Here is a 21982-nt window from a genome sequence, read left to right on the forward strand (position 1 = left end):
ACATTCGGCCTTGTCTGGTAGCAGGCTGTAAACAGCAGGCCTTGTCTGGTAGCAGGCTGAAAACAGCAGGCCTTGTTGTCTGGTAGCAGGCTGAAAACAGCAGGCCTTGTTGTCTGGTAGAAGGCTAAAAACAGCAGGCCTTGTTGTCTGGTAACAGGCTAAAAACAGCAGGCCTTGTTGTCTGGTAACAGGCTGAAAACAGCAGGCCTTGTTGTCTGGTAGCAGGCTGAAAACAGCAAGCCTTGTTGTCTGGTAGCAGGCTGAAAACAGCAGACCTTGTTGTCCGGTAGCAGTCTGAAAACAGCAGGCCTTGTTGTCTGGTAGCAGGCTGAAAACAGCAAGCCTTGTTGTCCGGTAGCAGGCTGAAAACAGCAGGCCTTGTTGTCCGGTAGCAGGCTGAAAACAGCAGGCCTTGTTGTCTGGTAGCAGTCTGAAAACAGCAGGCCTTGTTGTCTGGTAGCAGGCTGAAAACAGCAAGCCTTGTTGTCCGGTAGCAGGCTGAAAACAGCAGGCCTTGTTGTCTGGTAGCAGTCTGAAAACAGTAGGCCTTGTTGTCTGGTAGCAGGCTGAAAACAGCAAGCCTTGTTGTCTGGTAGCAGGCTGAAAACAGCAGGCCTTGTTGTCTGGTAGCAGTCTGAAAACAGTAGGCCTTGTTGTCTGGTAGCAGGCTGAAAACAGCAGGCCTTGTTGTCTGGTAGCAGGCTGAAAACAGCAAGCCTTGTTGTCCGGTAGCAGGCTGAAAACAGCAGACCTTGTTGTCTGGTAGCAGTCTGAAAACAGTAGGCCTTGTTGTCTGGTAGCAGGCTGAAAACAGCAAGCCTTGTTGTCTGGTAGCAGGCTGAAAACAGCAGACCTTGTTGTCTGGTAGCAGGCTGAAAACAGCAGGCCTTGTTGTCTGGTAGCAGGCTGAAAACAGCAAGCCTTGTTGTCCGGTAGCAGGCTGAAAACAGCAGACCTTGTTGTCCGGTAGCAGGCTGAAAACAGCAGGCCTTGTTGTCCGGTAGCAGGCTGAAAACAGCAGGCCTTGTTGTCTGGTAGCAGGCTGAAAACAGCAAGCCTTGTTGTCCGGTAGCAGGCTGAGAAACAGCAGGCCTTATTGTGATCCACTGTGCATTGTTACCCCTTTCAGAAAATGCTGAATGGTTGGTTGGATGTGTGGGTGGGTGGAGGTGGACCAGAGGAAAATGTTGGCACTGCGTTATCAGTAGGGATGGAGTGGGTGACCTAATCTATGGATAGGTGTCATTAAATTAGAACAGGAATGTACAGTATTATTATGACATGATTTGTGTGCTGTGTAACCTTGATTTACCTCAGAGTGAGATGGCTTATACCATGTAAAGTTCAGTAAACTCCAAAAGTATTGGGCCAGTGACACATTTTTGTTATTGTTGTTTTGGCTCTGTACTCCAGCACTTTCATTATGGCAATTCTGTTGCAAAACGTTTCTTAGACGGGAACGGAACGGGGAGGAGTTTACCTGAAGTTGTCCAATAGAAGCTCTCGTTTTAGATGACTGTTTGACTAATGATTACACGCCAGGTTCGCTGAAAAAAAACGTGTGCTGTTTTTAATTTTATTTGATTAGCGATTGTCAAGGATGTAGAGATTATTATTTATTTTTTTTTGCAACATGTGATCGATAGGCTAAGAGAGCTTCATACGCTGTTTATTGATTGTGGGGTTTGAATAGTGGGAGAATACGACGTAGGGTACAAAATCAATTATATTTCTTATAGGGGTAATAGCCTACTTTGGGTGTAACGGTACAATTTTCAATTACAGAGGTTCTTCTTCTGCTATTTATTCTGTTATCAATAATATTTACGTGTTAATAGTATCCTCTGATTACAATTATTCTATCTAATATTTTAACTAAATGTAATCTATTAGCTATTAAAATCTAAGCGGTATCACATCCGGCCGTGATTGGGAGTCCCATAGGACGGTGCACAATTGGCCCAGCGTCGTCCGTCATTGTAAATAAGATTTTTTTCTAAACGGACTTGCCTAGTTAAGTAATGGTTAAATAAAATAAATGATTAAAATATCTAGCAGTCCGGACTGATGGAAGGGCTTGTCCTGTACTTTGTAAAGACCCAGAGTACATTGACTGAATGTCCTTTCTATACATGGCAACATAAAGGACTCGGACTAAAACACAGGGGACGTGAACGGGCAGAAGAGTTGAGTCCTCATTCAGAGGCAAAGGCAGAGTGAACACAAAGAGAACGGAGTTATTTTGTTTCACCGCAGGGTTCACTTTAAAGAGGACTGAAATCAGTGAAAACACCCTAAAGAATTTAGAGATAAAACACTAGTTAACAAAATTAAAAGTATAAACTTGAACTGATTTATGCAAAATGTGTTTATAAGTAGAAAAGCGGTAAGAGATCTACCATCTTGCCATTGTTCTTTTATTTTGTGCTCATGAATTTTAACCCTCATAACATACTGCACAGTCTGCATGTTATCGTTGATACAGTAATGTATTGATCTCCACTGTACTGTCTGTCTCCTTATATCCAATATGGCCCAGGCGTACACATTGTTTCATGCTCTGTTATTAAATAGAGAGATCGTGATTCCTCTGGCTCGGGACCTGGGTTCAAATTCTTTTTGAAAACCTCATATTTGAGCGTTTGCTTGACTCGGCACACAGTGTCAGGTTGCTGTCGTTTTGGAATGTTCTGTTGGTTCCATTTGCAACAGACGAGATCAAATCAAACACAACGACGTTATTTGATAAAAAGTAGTTGAATCCAAGTTTGCTCTGGTTCTGGACTACACTCTAGGGGGTATTTAGAAATACCGACGGTATAATTTGCAATCGTTGCGGGGAACTGGGGGGGGGGGGGGGGGGGGGGGGGGGGCTGCATGCTAAACCACTGCTCCAGCTGTTTCATTTGGTTTGCTAACTTGCCCGCTGTGTCTAGATGTCAACATTAAGCTTCGTGGGTTACAGTAGAGACATTAAATCCCCTCCTGGATCAAGAACCCTGTTGCCTAGATACACTGAACAACAATATAAAAACGCAACAGGTAAAGTGTTGGTTCCATGTTTCATGAGCTGAAATAAAATATCCCAGAATTGGTCCATACGCACAAAAAGCTTCTATCTCTAAAACTTTGTGCACAAATGTGTTTAAATCTGTTAGTGAGCATTTCTCCTTTTCTAAAATAATCCATCCACCTGACAGGTGTGGCATATCAAGAAGCTGATTTAAACAGCGCGATCGTTACACAGGTGCACCTTGTGTTGGGGACAATAAAAGGCCACTTTAAAATGCGCAGATGTCACACAACACAATGCCACAGATGTTTTGAGAGAGTGTGCAATTGGCATACTGACTGCAGGAATGTCCACCGGAGCTGTTGACAGAGAATTTAATGTTAATTTCTCCACCATGAGCCGCGTCGTTTTAGAGAATTTGAATGCACAGAAATACCACAAGGAGATCCCATTTTCTTTGAAGGTACCTGTGACCAACAGATGCATATCTGTATTCCCAATCGTGTGAAATCCATAGATTAGCGCCTAATGAATTTATTTTCATTTGACTGATTTTTCTTAATATGAACTTTGAACTTGTTGCATTTTTTAATTATTTTGGTTCAGTATAGTTTTAAACAACAAAAATAGTCCCCCTTGTGTACACATTCGGTAATACCGTATTCCCCGGTATGGTACCGAGACGGTATGTTCTGAATACCACCCTACTAGATTCATACCTCAACATCCAGAGACACACACATCAACAGTAGAACAGTGAGCTACAAGCATGGAACAAACACTACAATTACTGCTGGACCAGTGAGAGATACTGAACGAGAACCGGGTATGGAACAACAACTCTATGGTTTTACAGCCTGGTCCCAGACAGGGAAGCGAACCTGGGTCGCTGAGCCTGAAAGAACAACCCCTCCATGTGTCGTGCCAATAGGGTTAACCCACTTGGCGGGAATTGTAACGTGGCTCATATTAGCAAGGATCGCTACAATATTATGTATAACATGATAACAGTGGCTATACAGCACCAACAGATCTTTTAGTAGCCCAGACCTTATTAATTAATGTGAGGGAGAACACAGTTCATTCCTGTTCATGTTCTTACTGTAAATCAATACATTTACATCTAGCCTGGTCCCAGACCTGTTTGTGCTCTAGCCAACTCTACTGCTGTCATTATGGAATGGCAATAAGCCTGTTCTCAGATCTGTTTGTACTCTAGCCAACTCTACTGCTGTCATTATGGAATGACAATAAGCCTGGTCCCAGACCTGTTTGTGCTCTAGCCAACTCTACTGCTGTCATTATGGAATGACAATAAGCCTGTTCTCAGATCTGTTTGTACTCTAGCCAACTCTACTGCTGTCATTATGGAATGGCAATAAGCCTGGTCCCAGACCTGTTTGTACTCTAGCCAACTCTACTGCTGTCATTATGGAATGACAATAAGCCTGGTCCCAGACCTGTTTGTACTCTAGCCAACTCTACTGCTGTCATTATGGAATGACAATAAGCCTGGTCCCAGATCTGTTTGTACTCTAGCCAACTCCACTGCTGTCCTTGTCAAGCCAAACATGACATTTCAGTAAGGAGTTGACAAGAACAGACGGAGACTGTCTAGCACCCAGGCTACATTTTATTTCCCCACTGTAAGTTAGTAGTTTAACTAATAATAATAATAAATAATAAATAACTTCAGAAGTACAGGATGCAAAACAAAAAAACAGTCTGTAATATTATATACACACATCTCCTCTTTAGGAGGTCAATACACTGGCAACGTCCCAAATTACATCCTATTACCTATGTAGTGCACTACATTTGTCCAGGTCCCTGCTCAAGCCCAGTGCACTACATTGGGAACAGGGGGCCATTTGGGACAGGTCCACTCAGTAATAATCGTCGTCCTCCTCGTCTTCTTCAGGCACTGCTTCAAGCTCATTGTTGTCGTCGTCGTCGTCTTCGTCGTCCTCCTCATCTTCCTCCTCCTCTTCCTCCTCCTCTATGTGGTAGTCTACAGGACCACTCAGCAGCAGTTTGGTCTGGTTGATCACTGCTTCGTCATCCAGGTTCAGAGGAACCTGCAGGGAACAGGAGGTGAGGTTATTAGATAACGGGGGGGGGGGGGGGGGGGTGAGGGAGGTGTGTGTGTGTGTGAGAGACGTGTGTGCAGTACCTCAGGAGGACTGGCAGGTTGTGAAGGACCTTCGTCTGTCTGAGCGTTGATGATGGACTTTAGGGCCCCTTCTTCAAACTATTAAAATAAAAATGACAGACAGTCATATATGGCATTACCCATCATTACTCAGGAGGGTAGTAACATAAGGTACCGGTACCCCGAGTTATCATTCCACTCCTTGACATGCTAAACATGTTGAGCATGACAGAGTACGTGAAGTGGAATATTAGGTTCTGGATTTCAGGCCCTGTTTGAAAAGGGTTAACAAGCATCCTTCTGAACTAACATGGTCTGATAGGTGAAAAACCGAAAGGCCTCATAGATCAAGACAAAAGGAGATGATTGTGGACTACAGGGGGAAAAAAAAGAGGACTGAGCACGCCCCCATTCTCATCGACGGGGCTGTAGAGGAGCAGGTTGAGAGCTTCAAGTTCCTTGGTGTCCACATCACCAACAAACTAACATGGTCCAAACACACCAAGACAGTCGTGAAGAGGGTACGACAAAACCTATTCCCCCTCAGAAAACTCAAAAGATTTGGCATAGGGTCCCCAGATCCTCAAAAGGTTCTACAGCTGCACCATCGCACCTGGTTGCGCCACTACCTGGTATGGCAACTGCTCGGCCTCCGACCGCAAGGCTCTACAGAGGGTAGTGCGAACAGCCAAGTACATCACTGGGGCCAAACTTCCTGCCATCCAGGACCTCTACACCAGGTGGTGTCAGAGGAAGGCTCGAAAAATTGTCAAAGACTCCAGCCACCCTAGTCATGGACTGTTCTCTCTGCTACAGCACGGCAAGCGGTCCCGGAGCACCAAGTCTAGGTCCAAGAGTCTTCATAACAGCTTCTACCCCCCAAGCCATAAGACTCCTGAACAGCTAATCAAATGGCTACCCAGACTATTCGCATTGACTAATACAATTTGATTTGAAATATCTCATCTATCCAGCCATGAAGTGGGACCCCTGATTTCATCTATCCAGCCATGAAGTGGGACCCCTGATTTCATCTATCCAGCCATGAAGTGGGACCCCTGATTTCATCTATCCAGCCATGAAGTGGGACCCCTGATTTCATCTATCCAGCCTTGAAGTGGGACCCCTGATTTCATCTATCCAGCCTTGAAGTGGGACCCCTGATTTCATCTATCCAGCCTTGAAGTGGGACCCCTGATTTCATCTATCCAGCCATGAAGTGGGACCCCTGATTTCATCTATCCAGCCTTGAAGTGGGACCCCTGATTTCATCTATCCAGCCTTGAAGTGGGACCCCTGATTTCATCTATCCAGCCATGAAGTGGGACCCCTGATTTCATCTATCCAGCCATGAAGTGGGACCCCTGATTTCATCTATCCAGCCATGAAGTGGGACCCCTGATTTCATCTATCCAGCCATGAAGTGGGACCCCTGATTTCATCTATCCAGCCATGAAGTGGGACCCCTGATTTCATCTATCCAGCCTTGAAGTGGGACCCCTGATTTCATCTATCCAGCCTTGTCAGATCAGTGATTACTCAAGGACCTGCCCACTCAAGAAAAACCTTCAAACTGTAACCAGAACCTGCAACCTGGTTCAGGTTATCAGTCAACCTACCAGGGTAGTTAAACAGCACAGGAATGACATCATCAACATGTATTGATCACATCTTTACTAATGCTGCAGAAATGTGCTTGAAAGCAGTATCCAGATCAATAGGATGTAGTGATCACAATATAGAAGCCGTATCTAGGAAAACCACAGTTCCAAAGGCTGGGCCTAATATACTGTATAAGAGGTCAGGCTGGGCCTAATATACTGTATAAGAGGACAGGCTGGGCCTGATATAGTGTATAAGAGGTCAGGCTGGGCCTAATATAGTGTATAAGAGGACAGGCTGGGCCTGATATAGTGTATAAGAGGTCAGGCTGGGCCTAATATAGTGTATAAGAGGACAGGCTGGGCCTAATATACTGTATAAGAGGTCAGGCTGGGCCTAATATACTGTATAAGAGGACAGGCTGGGCCTGATATAGTGTATAAGAGGTCAGGCTGGGCCTAATATAGTGTATAAGAGGACAGGCTGGGCCTAATATAGTGTATAAGAGGACAGGCTGGGCCTGATTTGGTGTATAAGAGGTCAGGCTGGGCCTAATATAGTGTATAAGAGGACAGGCTGGGCCTAATATAGTGTATAAGAGGACAGGCTGGGCCTGATTTGGTGTATAAGAGGTCAGGCTGGGCCTAATATAGTGTATAAGAGGTCAGGCTGGGCCTGATATAGTGTATAAGAGGTCATACAATACGTTCTGTAGAGATTTCTATGTTGTTGATGTAAATAACATTTGTTGGTCTGTGGTCTGTAATGAGGAGCAACCAGACGCTGCTGTTCTGTGGTGAGTAATGAGGAGCAACCAGACGCTGCTGGTCTGTGGTGTGTAATGAGGAGCAACCAGACGCTGCTGGTCTGTGGTGTGTAATGAGGAGCAACCAGACGCTGCTGGTCTGTGGTGAGTAATGAGGAGCAACCAGACGCTGCTGGTCTGTGGTGTGTAATGAGGAGCAACCAGACGCTGCTGGTCTGTGGTCTGTAATGAGGAGCAACCAGACGCTGCTGGTCTGTGGTGTGTAATGAGGAGCAACCAGACGCTGCTGGTCTGTGGTGAGTAATGAGGAGCAACCAGACGCTGCTGGTCTGTGGTGTGTAATGAGGAGCAACCAGACGCTGCTGGTCTGTGGTGAGTAATGAGGAGCAACCAGACGCTGCTGGTCTGTGGTGTGTAATGAGGAGCAACCAGACGCTGCTGGTCTGTGGTGAGTAATGAGGAGCAACCAGACGCTGCTGGTCTGTGGTGTGTAATGAGGAGCAACCAGACGCTGCTGGTCTGTGGTGAGTAATGAGGAGCAACCAGACGCTGCTGGTCTGTGGTGAGTAATGAGGAGCAACCAGACACTGCTGGTCTGTGGTGAGTAATGAGGAGCAACCAGACGCTGTTGGTCTGTGGTGTGTAATGAGGAGCAACCAGACGCTGCTGGTCTGTGGTGTGTAATGAGGAGCAACCAGACGCTGCTGGTCTGTGGTGTGTAATGAGGAGCAACCAGACGCTGCTGGTCTGTGGTGTGTAATGAGGAGCAACCAGACGCTGCTGGTCTGTGGTGTGTAATGAGGAGCAACCAGACGCTGCTGGTCTGTGGTGTGTAATGAGGAGCAACCAGACGCTGCTGGTCTGTGGTGTGTAATGAGGAGCAACCAGACGCTGCTGGTCTGTGGTGTGTAATGAGGAGCAACCAGACGCTGCTGGTCTGTGATGTGTAATGAGGAGCAACCAGACGCTCCTGGTCTATGGTGTGTAATGAGGAGCAACCAGACGCTGCTGGTCTGTGGTGTGTAATGAGGAGCAACCAGACGCTGCTGGTCTGTGGTGTGTAATGAGGAGCAACCAGACGCTGCTCTTGACACATTTATGAACTTGCTCATCCCAGATACTAATAAGCAGGTACCCATTAAGAACATGACTGTAAAAACCTGTTAAATCCCCTGTGGATTGATGAGGAATTTAAACATGGCGACTCCATGGGGCAAAGAAAAAAAGGGAAATAAGGAACTTGACTCTGGGACCCCTTGACTGTTTCCACATTTTATTAAAAAGGCCACAGCCTTATTCTAACACTGATTAAATCGTTTTCCCCCCTCATCAAACCCATAATGACAAAGCAAAAACAGGATTTTAGACATTTATGCTAATATATATATATATATATAAAATCTATTACATTTACATGAATGGAGCAAAGTACAGAGACATTTACATAAGTATTCAGACCCTTTACTCAGCACCTTTGGCAGCAATTACAGCCTCAAGTTTTTCTTGGGTATGACTCTTACCTGTATTTGGGGCGTTTCTCTCATTCTCTGCAGATCCTCTCAAGCTCTGTCAGGTTGGATGGGGAGCGTCGCTGCACAGCTATTTTCATGTCTCTCCAGAGATGTTCGAGCGTGTTAAAATCAGTGCACTGGCTGGGCTTCTCAAGGACATTCAGAGACTTGTCCCGAAGCTACTCCTGCGTTGCCTTGGCTGTGTGCTTAGGTTAATTTTCTTGTTGGAAGGTGAACCTTCACCCCAGTCTGAGGACCTGGGTGCTCTGGAGCAGGTTTTCATCAAGGATCTCTCTGTACTTTGCTCCGTTCATCTTTCTCTCGATCCTGACTAGTCTCCCAGTTCCTGCCGCTGAAAAACATCCCCACAGCATGATACTTCCACTACAATGCTTCACTGTAGGGATGGTGCCAGGTTTCCTCTAGAAGTGACACCTGGCATTCAGGCCAAATATTTCAATCTTGGTTGGATCAGACCAGAGAATCTTGTTTCACATGGTCTGAGGTGCGGGCTGTAAGGGCCTTTTACTGAGGAGTGGCTTCCGTCTGGCCACTCTACCATAAAGTCCCGATTGGTGGAGTGCTGCAGAGATCGTTGTCCTTCTGGAAGGTTGTCCCATCTCCACAGAGGAACTAGAGCTCTGTCAGAGTGACCATCGGGTTCTTGGTCACCTCCCTCGATTGCTCAGTTCGGCCGGGCGGCCACCTCTAGGAAGAGTCTTTGATTCCAAACTTTTTTCATTTCAGAATGATGGAGGCCACTGTGTTCTTGGGGACCTTCAATGCTGCAGACATGTTTTGCTGCCCTTCCCCAGATCTGTGCCTCGACACAAATCTGACTCGTTCTCTAAGGACAATTGTTTTGACCTCATGGCTTGATTTTTGCCCTGACGTGCACTGTCAACTATGGGACCTCATATAGACAGGTGTGTGCCTTTCCAAATCATGTTCAATCAATTGAATTTACCACAGGTGGACTCCAATCAAGTTGTAGAAACATCTCAAGGAAGATCAATGGAAACAGGATGCACCGGAGCTCGATTTCGAGTCTCATATCAAAGGGTCTGAATACTTAATTAAATAAGGTATTTCAGCTTTTTTATTTTTTATAAATATGCAAAAATGTCTAAAACCATGTTTTATTGAATAAAGTAACAAAATGTGCAGAAAGCAAAGGGGTCTGAATACTTTCCGACGTGCAAGTCTGGCTGCCTTTTGGACGTACTGCAAAATGAGAAATAACGTGACTAAACTAACAATAAAAAGAAGAATAAACTATTCTATGAAACAAAGAAATTATATAAAGAATGATAGTAAAAAGCTTCGGAGCTTAAATGCTAAAAGCTAAAATGACATTTTGGGCAAAAATGAAAACTCGCTCCATCATTCACTGAATCAGATGGCTCATTCATTCACTGAATCAGATGGCTCATTCATTCACTGAATCAGATGGCTCATTCATTCACTGAATCAGATGGCTCATTCATTCACTGAATCAGATGGCTCATTCATTCACTGAATCAGATGGCTCATTCATTCACTGAATCAGATGACTCATTCATTCACTGAATCAGATGGCTCATTCATTCACTGAATCAGATGGCTCATTCATTCACTGAATCAGATGGCTCATTCATTCACTGAATCAGATGGCTCCATCATTCACTGAATCAGATGGCTCATTCATTCACTGAATCAGATGGCTCATTCATCACAAAACCCACTGATATTGCCAACTACTTTAATGGCATCGGCAAGATTAGCAAACTTAGGGATGACATGCCATCCAGCAACAAAGGCCGACACTACACATCCAAGTATATCGGACCAAATTATGAAGGCAAGCATTGTAATTTTGAATTCCGTAAAATTAGGAAGAGTAAAATTTTTTTTAAAAAAGTGTCTATGAACAATGACAAGCCACTGGGGTCTGACAACTTGGATGGAAAATTACTGAGGATAATAGCGGACGGTATTGTCACTCCTATTTGCCACATCTTCAATCTAAGCCTCCTACAAAGTGTGTTCCCTCAGGCCTGGGGGGGGGGGGGAAGTAAAAGTAAGCACCCTTTACTGGCTCAAATAGACAAACAAATCAGCCTGTTACCAACCCTTAGTACATTTTTTTGGGGAAAAAATGGTGTCTGACCAGATACAATGTCATTGTACAGTAAACAAATTGACAACAATGACTTTCAGCACGCTGATAGGGAAGGACACTCAACAAGCACAGCAGTTACACAAATGACTGATGATTGGCTGAGAGAAATTGACGATTAAAAAGATTGTGGGAGCTGTTTTGTTGCTTTGAGCTGCTTTGAGTAAAGCCAGTGTGTCTATGTGTGCGGATGACTCAACACTCTACACGTCAGCTTCTACAGCGACTGAAATCACTGCAACACTCAACAAAGAGCTGAATGGGTGGCAAGAAATAAGTTAGTCCTAAATACACCAAAAGTATGTGGACACCCCTTCAAATTAGTGGATTCTGCTATTTTAGCCACACCCGTTGATGACGGGTGTATAAAATTGAGCACACAGCCATGACATCTCCATAGACAAACATTGGCCATAGAATGGCCTTTACTGAAGAGCTAAGTGATTTTTAACATGGCACTGTCGTAGGATGCCATTTTTCCATCAAGTCACTTTGTCAAATGTCTGCCCTGCTAGAGCTTCCCCGGTTATTGTAAAGTGGAAACGTCTAGGCGCAACAATGGCTCAGCCGCAAAGTGGTAGGCCACACAAGCTCACAGAAATGGACGGCCGAGTGCTGAAGAGCGCAGCGTCTGTCCTTGGTTGCAACACTCACAACCGAGTTCCAAACTGCCTCTGGAAGCAACGTCAGCACAAGAACTGTTCGCTGGGAGCTTCATGAAATGGGTTTCCACGGCCGAGCAGCCGCACATAAACCTAAGATCACCATGCGCAATGCCAAGTGTCGGCTGGAGTGGTGTAAAGCTCGCCGCCATTGGACTCTGGAGCAGTGAAAACGCATTCTCTGGAGTGATGAATCGCGCTTCACCACCTGGCAGTCCGACGAACTAATCTGGGGTTGGCAGATGCCAGGAGAACGCTACCTGCCCCAATGCATAGTGCCAACTGTAAAGTTTGGTGGATGAGGAATAATGGTCTGGGGCTGTTTTTCATGTTTCGGGCCCCTTAGTTCCAGTAAAAGGGAATATTAACGCTACAGCATACAATGACATTCTAGACAATTCTGTGCTTCCAACTTTTTGGCAACAGTTTGTGGAAGGCCCTGTCCTGTTTCAGCATGACAATGCCCCCGTGCACAAAGCCAGGTCCCTACAGAAATGGTTTGTTGAGATCTGTGTGGAAGAACTTGACTGGCCTGCACAGTGCCCTGAACTCAACCTCATCGAACACCGAATTGGAACGCCGACTGCGAGCCAGGGCTAACCGCCCAACATCAGTACCCGACCTCACTAATGCTCTTGTGGCTGAATGGAAGCAAGTCTCCGCAGCAATATTCCAACATCTAGTGGAAAGCCTTCCCAAAAGAGTGGAGGCTGTTATAGCAGCAATGTTCCTACATCTAGTGGAAAGCCTTCCCAGAAGAGTGGAGGCTGTTATAGCAGCAATGTTCCAACATCTAGTAGAAAGCCTTCCCAGAAGAGTGGAGGCTGTTATAGCAGCAATGTTCCAACATCTAGTAGAAAGCCTTCCCAGAAGAGTGGAGGCTGTTATAGCAGCAATGTTCCTACATCTAGTGGAAAGCCTTCCCAGAAGAGTGGAGGCTGTTATAGCAGCAATGTTCCAACATCTAGTGGAAAGCCTTCCCAGAAGAGTGGAGGCTGTTATAGCAGCAATGTTCCAACATCTAGTGGAAAGCCTTCCCAGAAGAGTGGAGGCTGTTATAGCAGCAATGTTCCTACATCTAGTGGAAAGCCTTCCCAGAAGAGTGGAGGCTGTTATAGCAGCAATGTTCCAACATCTAGTGGAAAGTCTTCCCAGAAGAGTGAAGGCTGTTATAGCAGCAATGTTCCAACATCTAGTGGAAAGCCTTCCCAGAAGAGTGACGGCAGCAAAGGGGGGGGGACCAACTCCAATATTAATGCTCATGATTTTGTAATGAGATGTTCGACGAGCAGGTGTCTACATACTTTTGGCCATGTAGTGTATGTGGTAGTAGTGCCCTGAGGGAAAACACACAATGTGTTGTAAATATGTGTCATGAAATGTAATATTTAGAATTCTATAGAACTGCATTAATGTTGCTGGACCCCAGGAAGAGTAGCTGCTGCCTTGGCAGGAACTAATGGGGATCCATAATAAACCCCAGGAAGATTAGCTGCTGCCTTGGCAGGAACTCATGGGGATCCATAATAAACCCCAGGAAGAGTAGCTGCTGCCTTGGCAGGAACTCATGGGGATCCATAATAAACCCCAGGAAGAGTAGCTGCTGCCTTGGCAGGAACTCATGGGGATCCATAATAAACCCCAGGAAGATTAGCTGCTGCCTTGGCAGGAACTAATGGGGATCCATAATAAACCCCAGGAAGAGTAGCTGCTGCCTTAACAGGAACTAATGGGGATCCATAATAAACCCCAGGAAGAGTAGCTGCTGCCTTGGCAGGAACTAATGGGGATCCATAATAAACCCCAGGAAGATTAGCTGCTGCCTTGGCAGGAACTCATGGGGATCCATAATAAACCCCAGGAAGAGTAGCTGCTGCCTTGGCAGGAACTAATGGAGATCCATAATAAACCCCAGGAAGAGTAGCTGCTGCCTTGGCAGGAACTAATGGGGATCCATAATAAACCCCAGGAAGAGTAGCTGCTGCCTTGGTAACAGGGACTAATGGGGATCCATAATAAACCCCAGGAAGAGTAGCTGCTGCCTTGGCAGGAACTAATGGGGATCCATAATAAACCCCAGGAAGAGTAGCTGCTGCCTTGGTAACAGGGACTAATGGGGATCCATAATAAACCCCAGGAAGAGTAGCTGCTGCCTTGGCAGGAACTAATGGGGATCCATAATAAACCCCAGGAAGAGTAGCTGCTGCCTTGGTAACAGGGACTAATGGGGATCCATAATAAACCCCAGGAAGAGTAGCTGCTGCCTTGGCAACAGGAACTAATGGGGATCCATAATAAACCCCAGGAAGAGTAGCTGCTGCCTTGGTAACAGGGACTAATGGGGATCCATAATAAACCCCAGGAAGAGTAGCTGCTGCTTTGGCAGGAACTAATGGGGATCCATAATAAACCCCAGGAAGAGTAGCTGCTGCCTTGACAGGAACTAATGGGGATCCATAATAAACCCCAGGAAGAGTAGCTGCTGCCTTGGCAGGAACTAATGGGGATCCATAATAAACCCCAGGAAGAGTAGCTGCTGCCTTGACAGGAACTAATGGGGATCCATAATAAACCCCAGGAAGAGTAGCTGCTGCCTTGGCAGGAACTAATGGGGATCCATAATAAACCCCAGGAAGAGTAGCTGCTGCCTTGGCAGGAACTAATAGGGATCCATAATAAACCCCAGGAAGAGTAGCTGCTGCCTTGACAGGAACTAATGGGGATCCATAATAAACACCAGGAAGAGTAGCTGCTGCCTTGACAGGAACTAATGGGGATCCATAATAAACCCCAGGAAGAGTAGCTGCTGCCTTGGCAGGAACTAGTGGAGATCCATAATAAACCCCAGGAAGAGTAGCTGCTGCCTTGGCAGGAACTAGTGGAGATCCATAATAAACCCCAGGAAGAGTAGCTGCTGCCTTGGTAACAGGGACTAATGGGGATCCATAATAAACCCCAGGAAGAGTAGCTGCTGCCTTGGCAGGAACTAATGGGGATCCATAATAAACCCCAGGAAGAGTAGCTGCTGCCTTGGCAGGAACTAATGGGGATCCATAATAAACTCCAGGAAGAGTAGCTGCTGCCTTGGCAGGAACTAATGGGGATCCATAATAAACCCCAGGAAGAGTAGCTGCTGCCTTGGCAGGAACTAATGGGGATCCATAATAAACTCCAGGAAGAGTAGCTGCTGCCTTGGCAGGAACTAATGGGGATCCATAATAAACCCCAGGAAGAGTAGCTGCTGCCTTGGCAGGAACTAATGGGGATCCATAATAAACCCCAGGAAGAGTAGCTGCTGCCTTGGCAGGAACTAATGGGGATCCATAATAAACCCCAGGAAGAGTAGCTGCTGTCTTGGCAGGAACTATTGGGGATCCATAATGAATACAAATATAATAAATGCTTGGAGGAGGAGGGAAGGATGCCATACATATTTACATAGGTGAGGTAAAATAGAAAGTAGCTGTACCTTGAGTCTGTTGAGCTGGTCCTGCAGCATAACTTTAATCTTCAGGAGAGTCTCCTCCTCCTTCTTCAGCTCCTGTAGACGACTCAACATGGTGTCTGGTGGTTAGGCCATTCCTAAATACTGAGAGACATACAGTATTAGTGTAACAGTGTTGCTTCCGTCACTCTCCTCGCCCCAACCTGGGCTTGAACCAGAGTTCCCTTTGAACAACAACAACAACAACAACAACGTTACCCTCGAAGCATCGTTACCTCTGGCTCCTCAAAAAAGCTACAGCATTTGGCAGAGCAAGGGAAACAACTACTTCAAGGTCTCAGAGCGAGTGATGTCACCGTTTGAAATGCAACTAGCGCACTAGCTAGCCGTTTCACACCAGTTGCATTAGTATGTATCTTCCTTCTTCAGCTCTTGTAGTGGACTTGTCATGGTGTCGTGTGGGTTCAGACAGGCAAATACAGCAGGCTATAGTCAGGCTATATTAGTAAACTCACTATAATAGGGCTCCCGAGTGGCGCAGCGGTCTAAGGGCACTGCATCTCAGTGCTAGAGGCGTCACTACAGACCCTGGTTTGATTCCAGGCTGTACCCATAGGGCGGCGCACAATTGTCCCAGCGTCGTCCGGGCCCTCATTGTAAATAAGAATGTGTTAACTGACTTGCCTAGTTAAATAAATGTTAAATACAACAACACATGTAGGCTTTAGCAAACTTACTGTAGCGATTGTCTACCTAGCTCAGTAAACTCAACTCCATCCATATTACAGGGGCCTAAACTAGAGCTAATTGGCTCCCCCACATTCAGTCATGATCATGAACTTCCTGGTTGGTTGAGTACAGAAGATAGCGTTAGCTGTTAGGGTTTGTATTGATCAGGGATGTGCTGCATCTAGTCACAGTAACGTTAGATAAGCTAACCCTTCGTCAAAACATTACAAATCACTCTGTAGTAGTGATATATATACACGTTTCATACCGGAGCGGAGACATGCGTTGAAATCAGTAAGCAACCAACTTCAAAGCAGTGTGCCGATATCTCAGTCATGGCCACTCTTACTGACAGTTGTACCATGCTTTGTGCTGCTACCATGTTGTGTTGCTACCGTGCTGTGTTGTCATGTTGTGTTGTTATCTTAGGTCTCTCTTTATGTAGTGTTGTTGTCTCTCTTGTCGTGATGTATATTTGGTCCTATATTTTTATTTAAAAAAAATGTAAATTTGTAATCCTAGCCCCTGTCCACGCAGGAGGCCTTTTTTGACAGGCCGTCATTGTAAATAAGAATTTGTTCTTAACTGACTATCACTTTATCAGAAGGACGTCACGAATGACGTCCCCAAGCGTCGTTTGATCACGTGGTTTTTCAAACCGGGTGTCGCAAAACGCCACTGATTTCCGACCTCTGCTGGCCACCGTCCTGCTTAGATTTGACCGAAACACGTTATCCTGACCGGTAGCTCGTTTAGCAGGTAGAGGAGGGAACATTCAGGGTCTTGAGTGTATATTGCACACTATTGTGATGTATTTTTTTTCCTCCTCTTTTGCACGGTTGTTCAAATAATTAGTTTTTATTTAGTATACGCGTCTGTCTTCAGCATCCCAAATAATGCCATAGATTCATTTTTTTGTACAAATAATCAACTTGGAAGACAAAAATGAGAAGCATGATGCAAATCTGGAATTGTAACTTACCGCTGTACCACGGTGTTATAATGAAAACGGATTCACCTCTGTCACTAAATGTGCATTATAAACAGATCATTAAGATCTGATTAAATTAATTCTCTTCCGGCACAATTTGGGGGGAAGCGTCGAAGCCTTCACTTCAGAAAGCCTCGGTTTCCCCATTTACTCCGTCGAGGGAGGATGCTGCCTAAAGCTGTCGAGAGACAGTCTAAATTTGCTTTTACGTTCCCATTTGTCAACGTTTATACAACATTATAGCTAGACCATGTTAAAATAACACCCCCTCTGCAGCAAATGCAATCAGGAAAAAATAATATGTCACATAACATCATTTAACGTTGTCTTATTAAGATAGTTAGCTAATATACTACCAACAACGACCTCAGATTTGTCAAATCATCCACAATTAGCTTTCTATATATTTCACAAACCTTCAAACACACAAAAAAATGGTTCGTTTGTGTATCTCCTCTTTGCAGCAAATACAAGGCCACTTGCAGGCCAGCAACGTGCACATTGATGGATAACTAGCCAGCTAATAAACTCATGTCATATTTGAATGACACATCAACAGCGTTATAACAGTCTAGTTTACCATAGCGCTGATGATCAAATGCTACTCGTTATGTTGTTGTAGCCTCCGTTGTTCATTCACGTGGTTTTCATTCCGCATATTTCCGGGTTCACTTTCCGCCCACATCTCAGCAGTTTGATGTGACCCTTTAGCGCCGTGTTGTGGTCTCCTACAACATTACACACACACGGGATCTTCCGGTTCGGTAGGCTGATTGGACATGATGATGATGATGATGATGACAAAGTCGGTTTTTAATCAAATGATTCATAATGTTATAAAATGTTCAACATTAGATTATCTCTGATGTTACCCCAAAAAAGGTAGTTCATTTTTGGACCTCAGTTCTGCTTATGTAGCCAACTAGTTGTAAACTTTCAGGAACTGGTTTTCAGCTGGCCTGTATGCTGTTGGTAGACATATCTTAGGCCACTTTCTCTGTCTCTGTCTCCGTACCAGTATAAAATGTCTCCTAATATAGGGTGAATCTGTGAGCTAAAAAGGGCCTATTTTCTGACCTCATGCCCACATGAAAAAATATAATGCTATAAATACTACTGTATTCACTATAGTGTTTTAGTGTATTTACTGTAGTACACTGTATTATACTGTAGTATTTACAGTTAACTATACTATAAATACTACGGTATTCACTATAGTGTTTTAGTGTATTTACTGTAGTACACTGTATTATACTGTAGTATTTACAGTTAACTATACTATAAATACTACTGTTTTCACTATAGTGTTTTAGTGTATTTACTGCAGTACACTGTATTATACTGTAGTATTTCCAGTTAACTATACTATAAATACTGTATTAAATAACTAGTGTATATTCTATAGTAATTAATGTAATGTTTTTTGCAGTTTGAGTTGTTAATCATGAGGCATACACCTCCACCCACCGTCTTACCAGAGAGACGTTTGTTTCTGTCAGCGCGATGCGTGAAGAAACCAGGTGGCTGTACCAACTCTGACAACACATCCCGAGTGAGACATGTTTCCGTGAAACAGAGAATGTTACAATCTCTGGTGTCTCTCTGGAAGGCAACCCGTGCCCTAATTTTGTTCACCTTGTTATCTGGAGATTGCTGGCCTGCTGGTTACTGACCCAACGCTCTAACCACTAGGCTACCTGCTGGTTACTGACCCAACGCTCTAACCACTAGGCTACCTGCTGGTTACTGACCCAACGCTCTAACCACTAGGCTACCTGCCGCCCCCTAGTGATTGGTTCAGGCATTAGGCATTCTTTAGTCTGAAGCATATGATTAATATTGTGATAATCATCGTTATCGAATGACGAAAAATATATATATCGTGATGATTTATTTGCCATATTGCCTAGCCCTACCGCTTGGTATGGCAACTGCTCAGCCTCCGACTGCAAGGTGCTACAGAGGGTAGTGCGTATAGCCCAGTACACCACTGGGGCCAAGCTCCCTGCCATCCAGGACCTCTATACCAGGCGGTGTCAGAGGAAGGCATTACAGAGGGTAGTGCGTACGACCCAGTACATCACTGGGGCCAACTCCCTGCCATCCAGGACCTCTATACCAGGCGGTGTCAGAGGAAGGAGCTACAGAGGGTAGTGCGTACAACCCAGTACATCACTGGGGCCAAGCTCCCTGCCATCCAGGACCTCTATACCAGGCGGTGTCAGAGGAAGGAGCTACAGAGGGTAGTGTGTACAGCCCAGTACATCACTGGGGCCAAGCTCCCTGCCATCCAGGACCTCTATACCAGGCGGTGTCAGAGGAAGGAGCTACAGAGGGTAGTGCGTACGACCCAGTACATCACTGGGGCCAAGCTCCCTGCCATCCAGGACCTCTATACCAGGCGGTGTCAGAGGAAGGAGCTACAGAGGGTAGTGTGTACAGCCCAGTACATCACTGGGGCCAAGCTCCCTCCCATCCAGGACCTCTATACCAGGCGGTGTCAGAGGAAGGCGCTACAGAGGGTAGTGCGTATAGCCCAGTACATCACTGGGGCCAAGCTCCCTGCCATCCAGGACCTCTATACCAGGCGGTGTCAGAGGAAGGCATTACAGAGGGTAGTGCGTACGACCCAGTACATCACTGGGGCCAACTCCCTGCCATCCAGGACCTCTATACCAGGCGGTGTCAGAGGAAGGCGCTACAGAGGGTACAGTGGTACGACCCAGTACATCCCTGGGGCCAAGCTCCCTGCCATCCAGGACCTCTATACCAGGCGGTGTCAGAGGAAGTCTCCAGCCATCCAATTAATCCAGAACCCTAATAAGCTTTTACCCCCAAGTCATACGACTGATAAATAGTCCGGTTGGCGATTACTGCTGTTACTGTCTATTATCTATCCTTTACCCCTACCTACAGTATACTGCTGTTACTGTCTATTATCTATCCTTTACCCCTACCTACAGTATACTGATGTTACTGTCTATTATATATCCTTTACCCCTACCTACAGTATACTGCTGTTACTGTCTATTATCTATCCTTTACCCCTACCTACAGTATACTGCTGTTACTGTCTATTATCTATCCTTTACCCCTACCTACAGTATACTGCTGTTACTGTCTATTATCTATCCTTTACCCCTCTATAGTATACTGCTGTTACTGTCTATTATCTATCCTTTACCCCTACCTACAGTATACTGCTGTTACTGTCTATTATCTAGCCTGTTGTCTAGTCACTTTACCCCTCCCCATATGTAGATATCTACTTCAACCTCGTACCCCAGCACATCGACTCGGTACTGGTATCCTGTGTACTGTACAGTATATAACCAAGTTATCGTTAATCATTTTGTATTTATTCCTTGTGTTATTAATTTTCTATTTATACATTTTTTCTCTCTGCATTGTTAGGAAGTAAGGCCCGTCAGTCAGCATTACACTGTTAGTCTACACCTGTTGTTTACAGAGCATTTCACTGTTAGTCTACACCTGTTGTTTAACCAAGCATGTGACGAATAAAATGTGGTTTGATTGAAGAGGCAGGTGTTTACAGCCCCAGGAAGTATAATGTGTAACAAATGTTGTGATCTGTCTGAATAAGGTGCTATTTGGGATCCAGCCTAGGTCTGTTATGTATTAATGGTGTGAGCAGTCTGTCTCATAAAACATTAAACACAAAGCTGTTCTTTGAGGTCGGGTTGCACACACACACACACACACACACACACACACACACACACACACACACACACACACACACACACACACACACACACACACACACACGGTACTATAATCGTACTACAGACTACTAATACATTACACTGTTCTGGTCAGCTGTACTTGACTTGCACGTTAGTTTGTAATGTTAGATGTGTCTGTCCTGTTGAGCAAGACATTTCTTTCATTCCAATATAGCCTGGTGTCATTTAATCATTGAACTGGCTCGATTTACAATGTTGACATGTTTTATACTTGGCGAGACAAAACTCAATATTCCTTTAGAACACTTGAGAATCAATTACCAAACAAATATTCTTGTTTTAAAAAGCATAATATTGTTTAGAGTGTTGTTGAAAAAACGTTGCATTTTTTTAATGCCATTTGGCCAGTATGCTTCCCAGAAGGCACCCTATTCCATAAGGTTTATTCCTGTAGACCAGGACTCGTAGGGAATAGGGTGCTATTTGGGATCCAGCCTAGGTCTGTTATGTATTAGGTTTTGACCAGGACCCGTAGAGAATAGGGTGCTATTTGGGATCCAGCCTAGGTCTGTTATTAGGTTTATGTCTGGAGTCACTTCCACTACATGAAGGGAGAACAGCAGGTAGGACGTTACATGTGAAGCACACACACACACACACACACACACACACACACACACACACACACACACACACACACACACACACACACACACACACACACAGGCACACACAGACACACACCTTTTTCTCTGATACAGTTGCTCTCTTCTTTAATTCACCATTTATCCTTGTAAATAACATTCACAGACCCATTGTTGTGTTAATCATGGCTTGCGTGTGTGTGTGTGTGCATGCGTGCGTGCGGGTGTGTGCGTGTGTGTGGTTGTGTGCGTGTGTGGTTGTGTGCGTGTGTGTGGTTGTGTGTGTGTGTGTGTTCCTCGTCTGTGTATGGGCATGTGTAGTCTGTATGATGTCATCTTAGATGCCAGAGTTCAGCTCATCCAGATTCTGTTCTCTTGTCAATGCGTACAATCTCAGTCCTGATGAGAAACACCCTCCTCCCTCTTTCTCAGGTGAGAGCGCCCTGTCTCTACCTCCAGACCCTGTCTCTACCTCCTTTCTCCAGACCCTGTCTCTACCTCCAGACCCTGTCTCTACCTCCTTTCTCCAGACCCTGTTTCTACCTCCAGTCCCTGTCTCTACCTCCTACCTCCAGACCCTGTCTCTACCTCCAGACCCCATC

At 45.2% G+C, this 21982-nt stretch overlaps 1 protein-coding gene across 2 annotated transcripts; it reads right to left on the reverse strand.

The window, feature by feature from the left end:
• Nucleotides 1-3582: 3582 nt before the first annotated feature.
• On the reverse strand, nt 3583-17751 carry snapc5 (small nuclear RNA activating complex, polypeptide 5). Of its 2 annotated transcripts, none has more exons than XM_021595528.3 (4): nt 17610-17751; nt 15334-15453; nt 5187-5264; nt 3583-5091 (listed from the first exon to the last, which is right to left on the reverse strand). In XM_021595528.3, exons 2-4 carry the CDS (start codon nt 15421-15423, stop codon nt 4900-4902), a joined length of 360 nt encoding a protein of 119 aa, XP_021451203.3. In that variant the 5' UTR covers nt 15424-15453; nt 17610-17751; the 3' UTR covers nt 3583-4899. The 2 variants fall into 2 exon arrangements, with proteins under 2 accessions (XP_021451203.3, XP_021451202.3); XM_021595527.3 differs by having other exon boundaries at nt 17446-17730.
• Between the last annotated feature and the right edge of the window lie 4231 nt (nt 17752-21982).

Source organism: Oncorhynchus mykiss, chromosome 4 (genome assembly GCF_057628025.1).
Source record: "Oncorhynchus mykiss isolate SJ-2025 chromosome 4, ASM5762802v1, whole genome shotgun sequence".
Classification (NCBI taxonomy): domain Eukaryota; kingdom Metazoa; phylum Chordata; class Actinopteri; order Salmoniformes; family Salmonidae; genus Oncorhynchus; species Oncorhynchus mykiss.

What these genes read in the sequence shown, in the direction of transcription:
- snapc5 (XM_021595528.3), bottom strand. Translation starts at nt 15,423, where the DNA reads ATGTTGAGTCGTCTACAGGAGCTGAAGAAGGAGGAGGAGACTCTCCTG. An exon ending in ACCAGCTCAACAGACTCAAG is followed by an intron (nt 5,265 to 15,333) that starts GTACAGCTACTT and finishes TTATTTTAATAG; the next exon opens with TTTGAAGAAGGGGCCCTAAA. An exon ending in AACCTGCCAGTCCTCCTGAG is followed by an intron (nt 5,092 to 5,186) that starts GTACTGCACACA and finishes TGTTCCCTGCAG; the next exon opens with GTTCCTCTGAACCTGGATGA.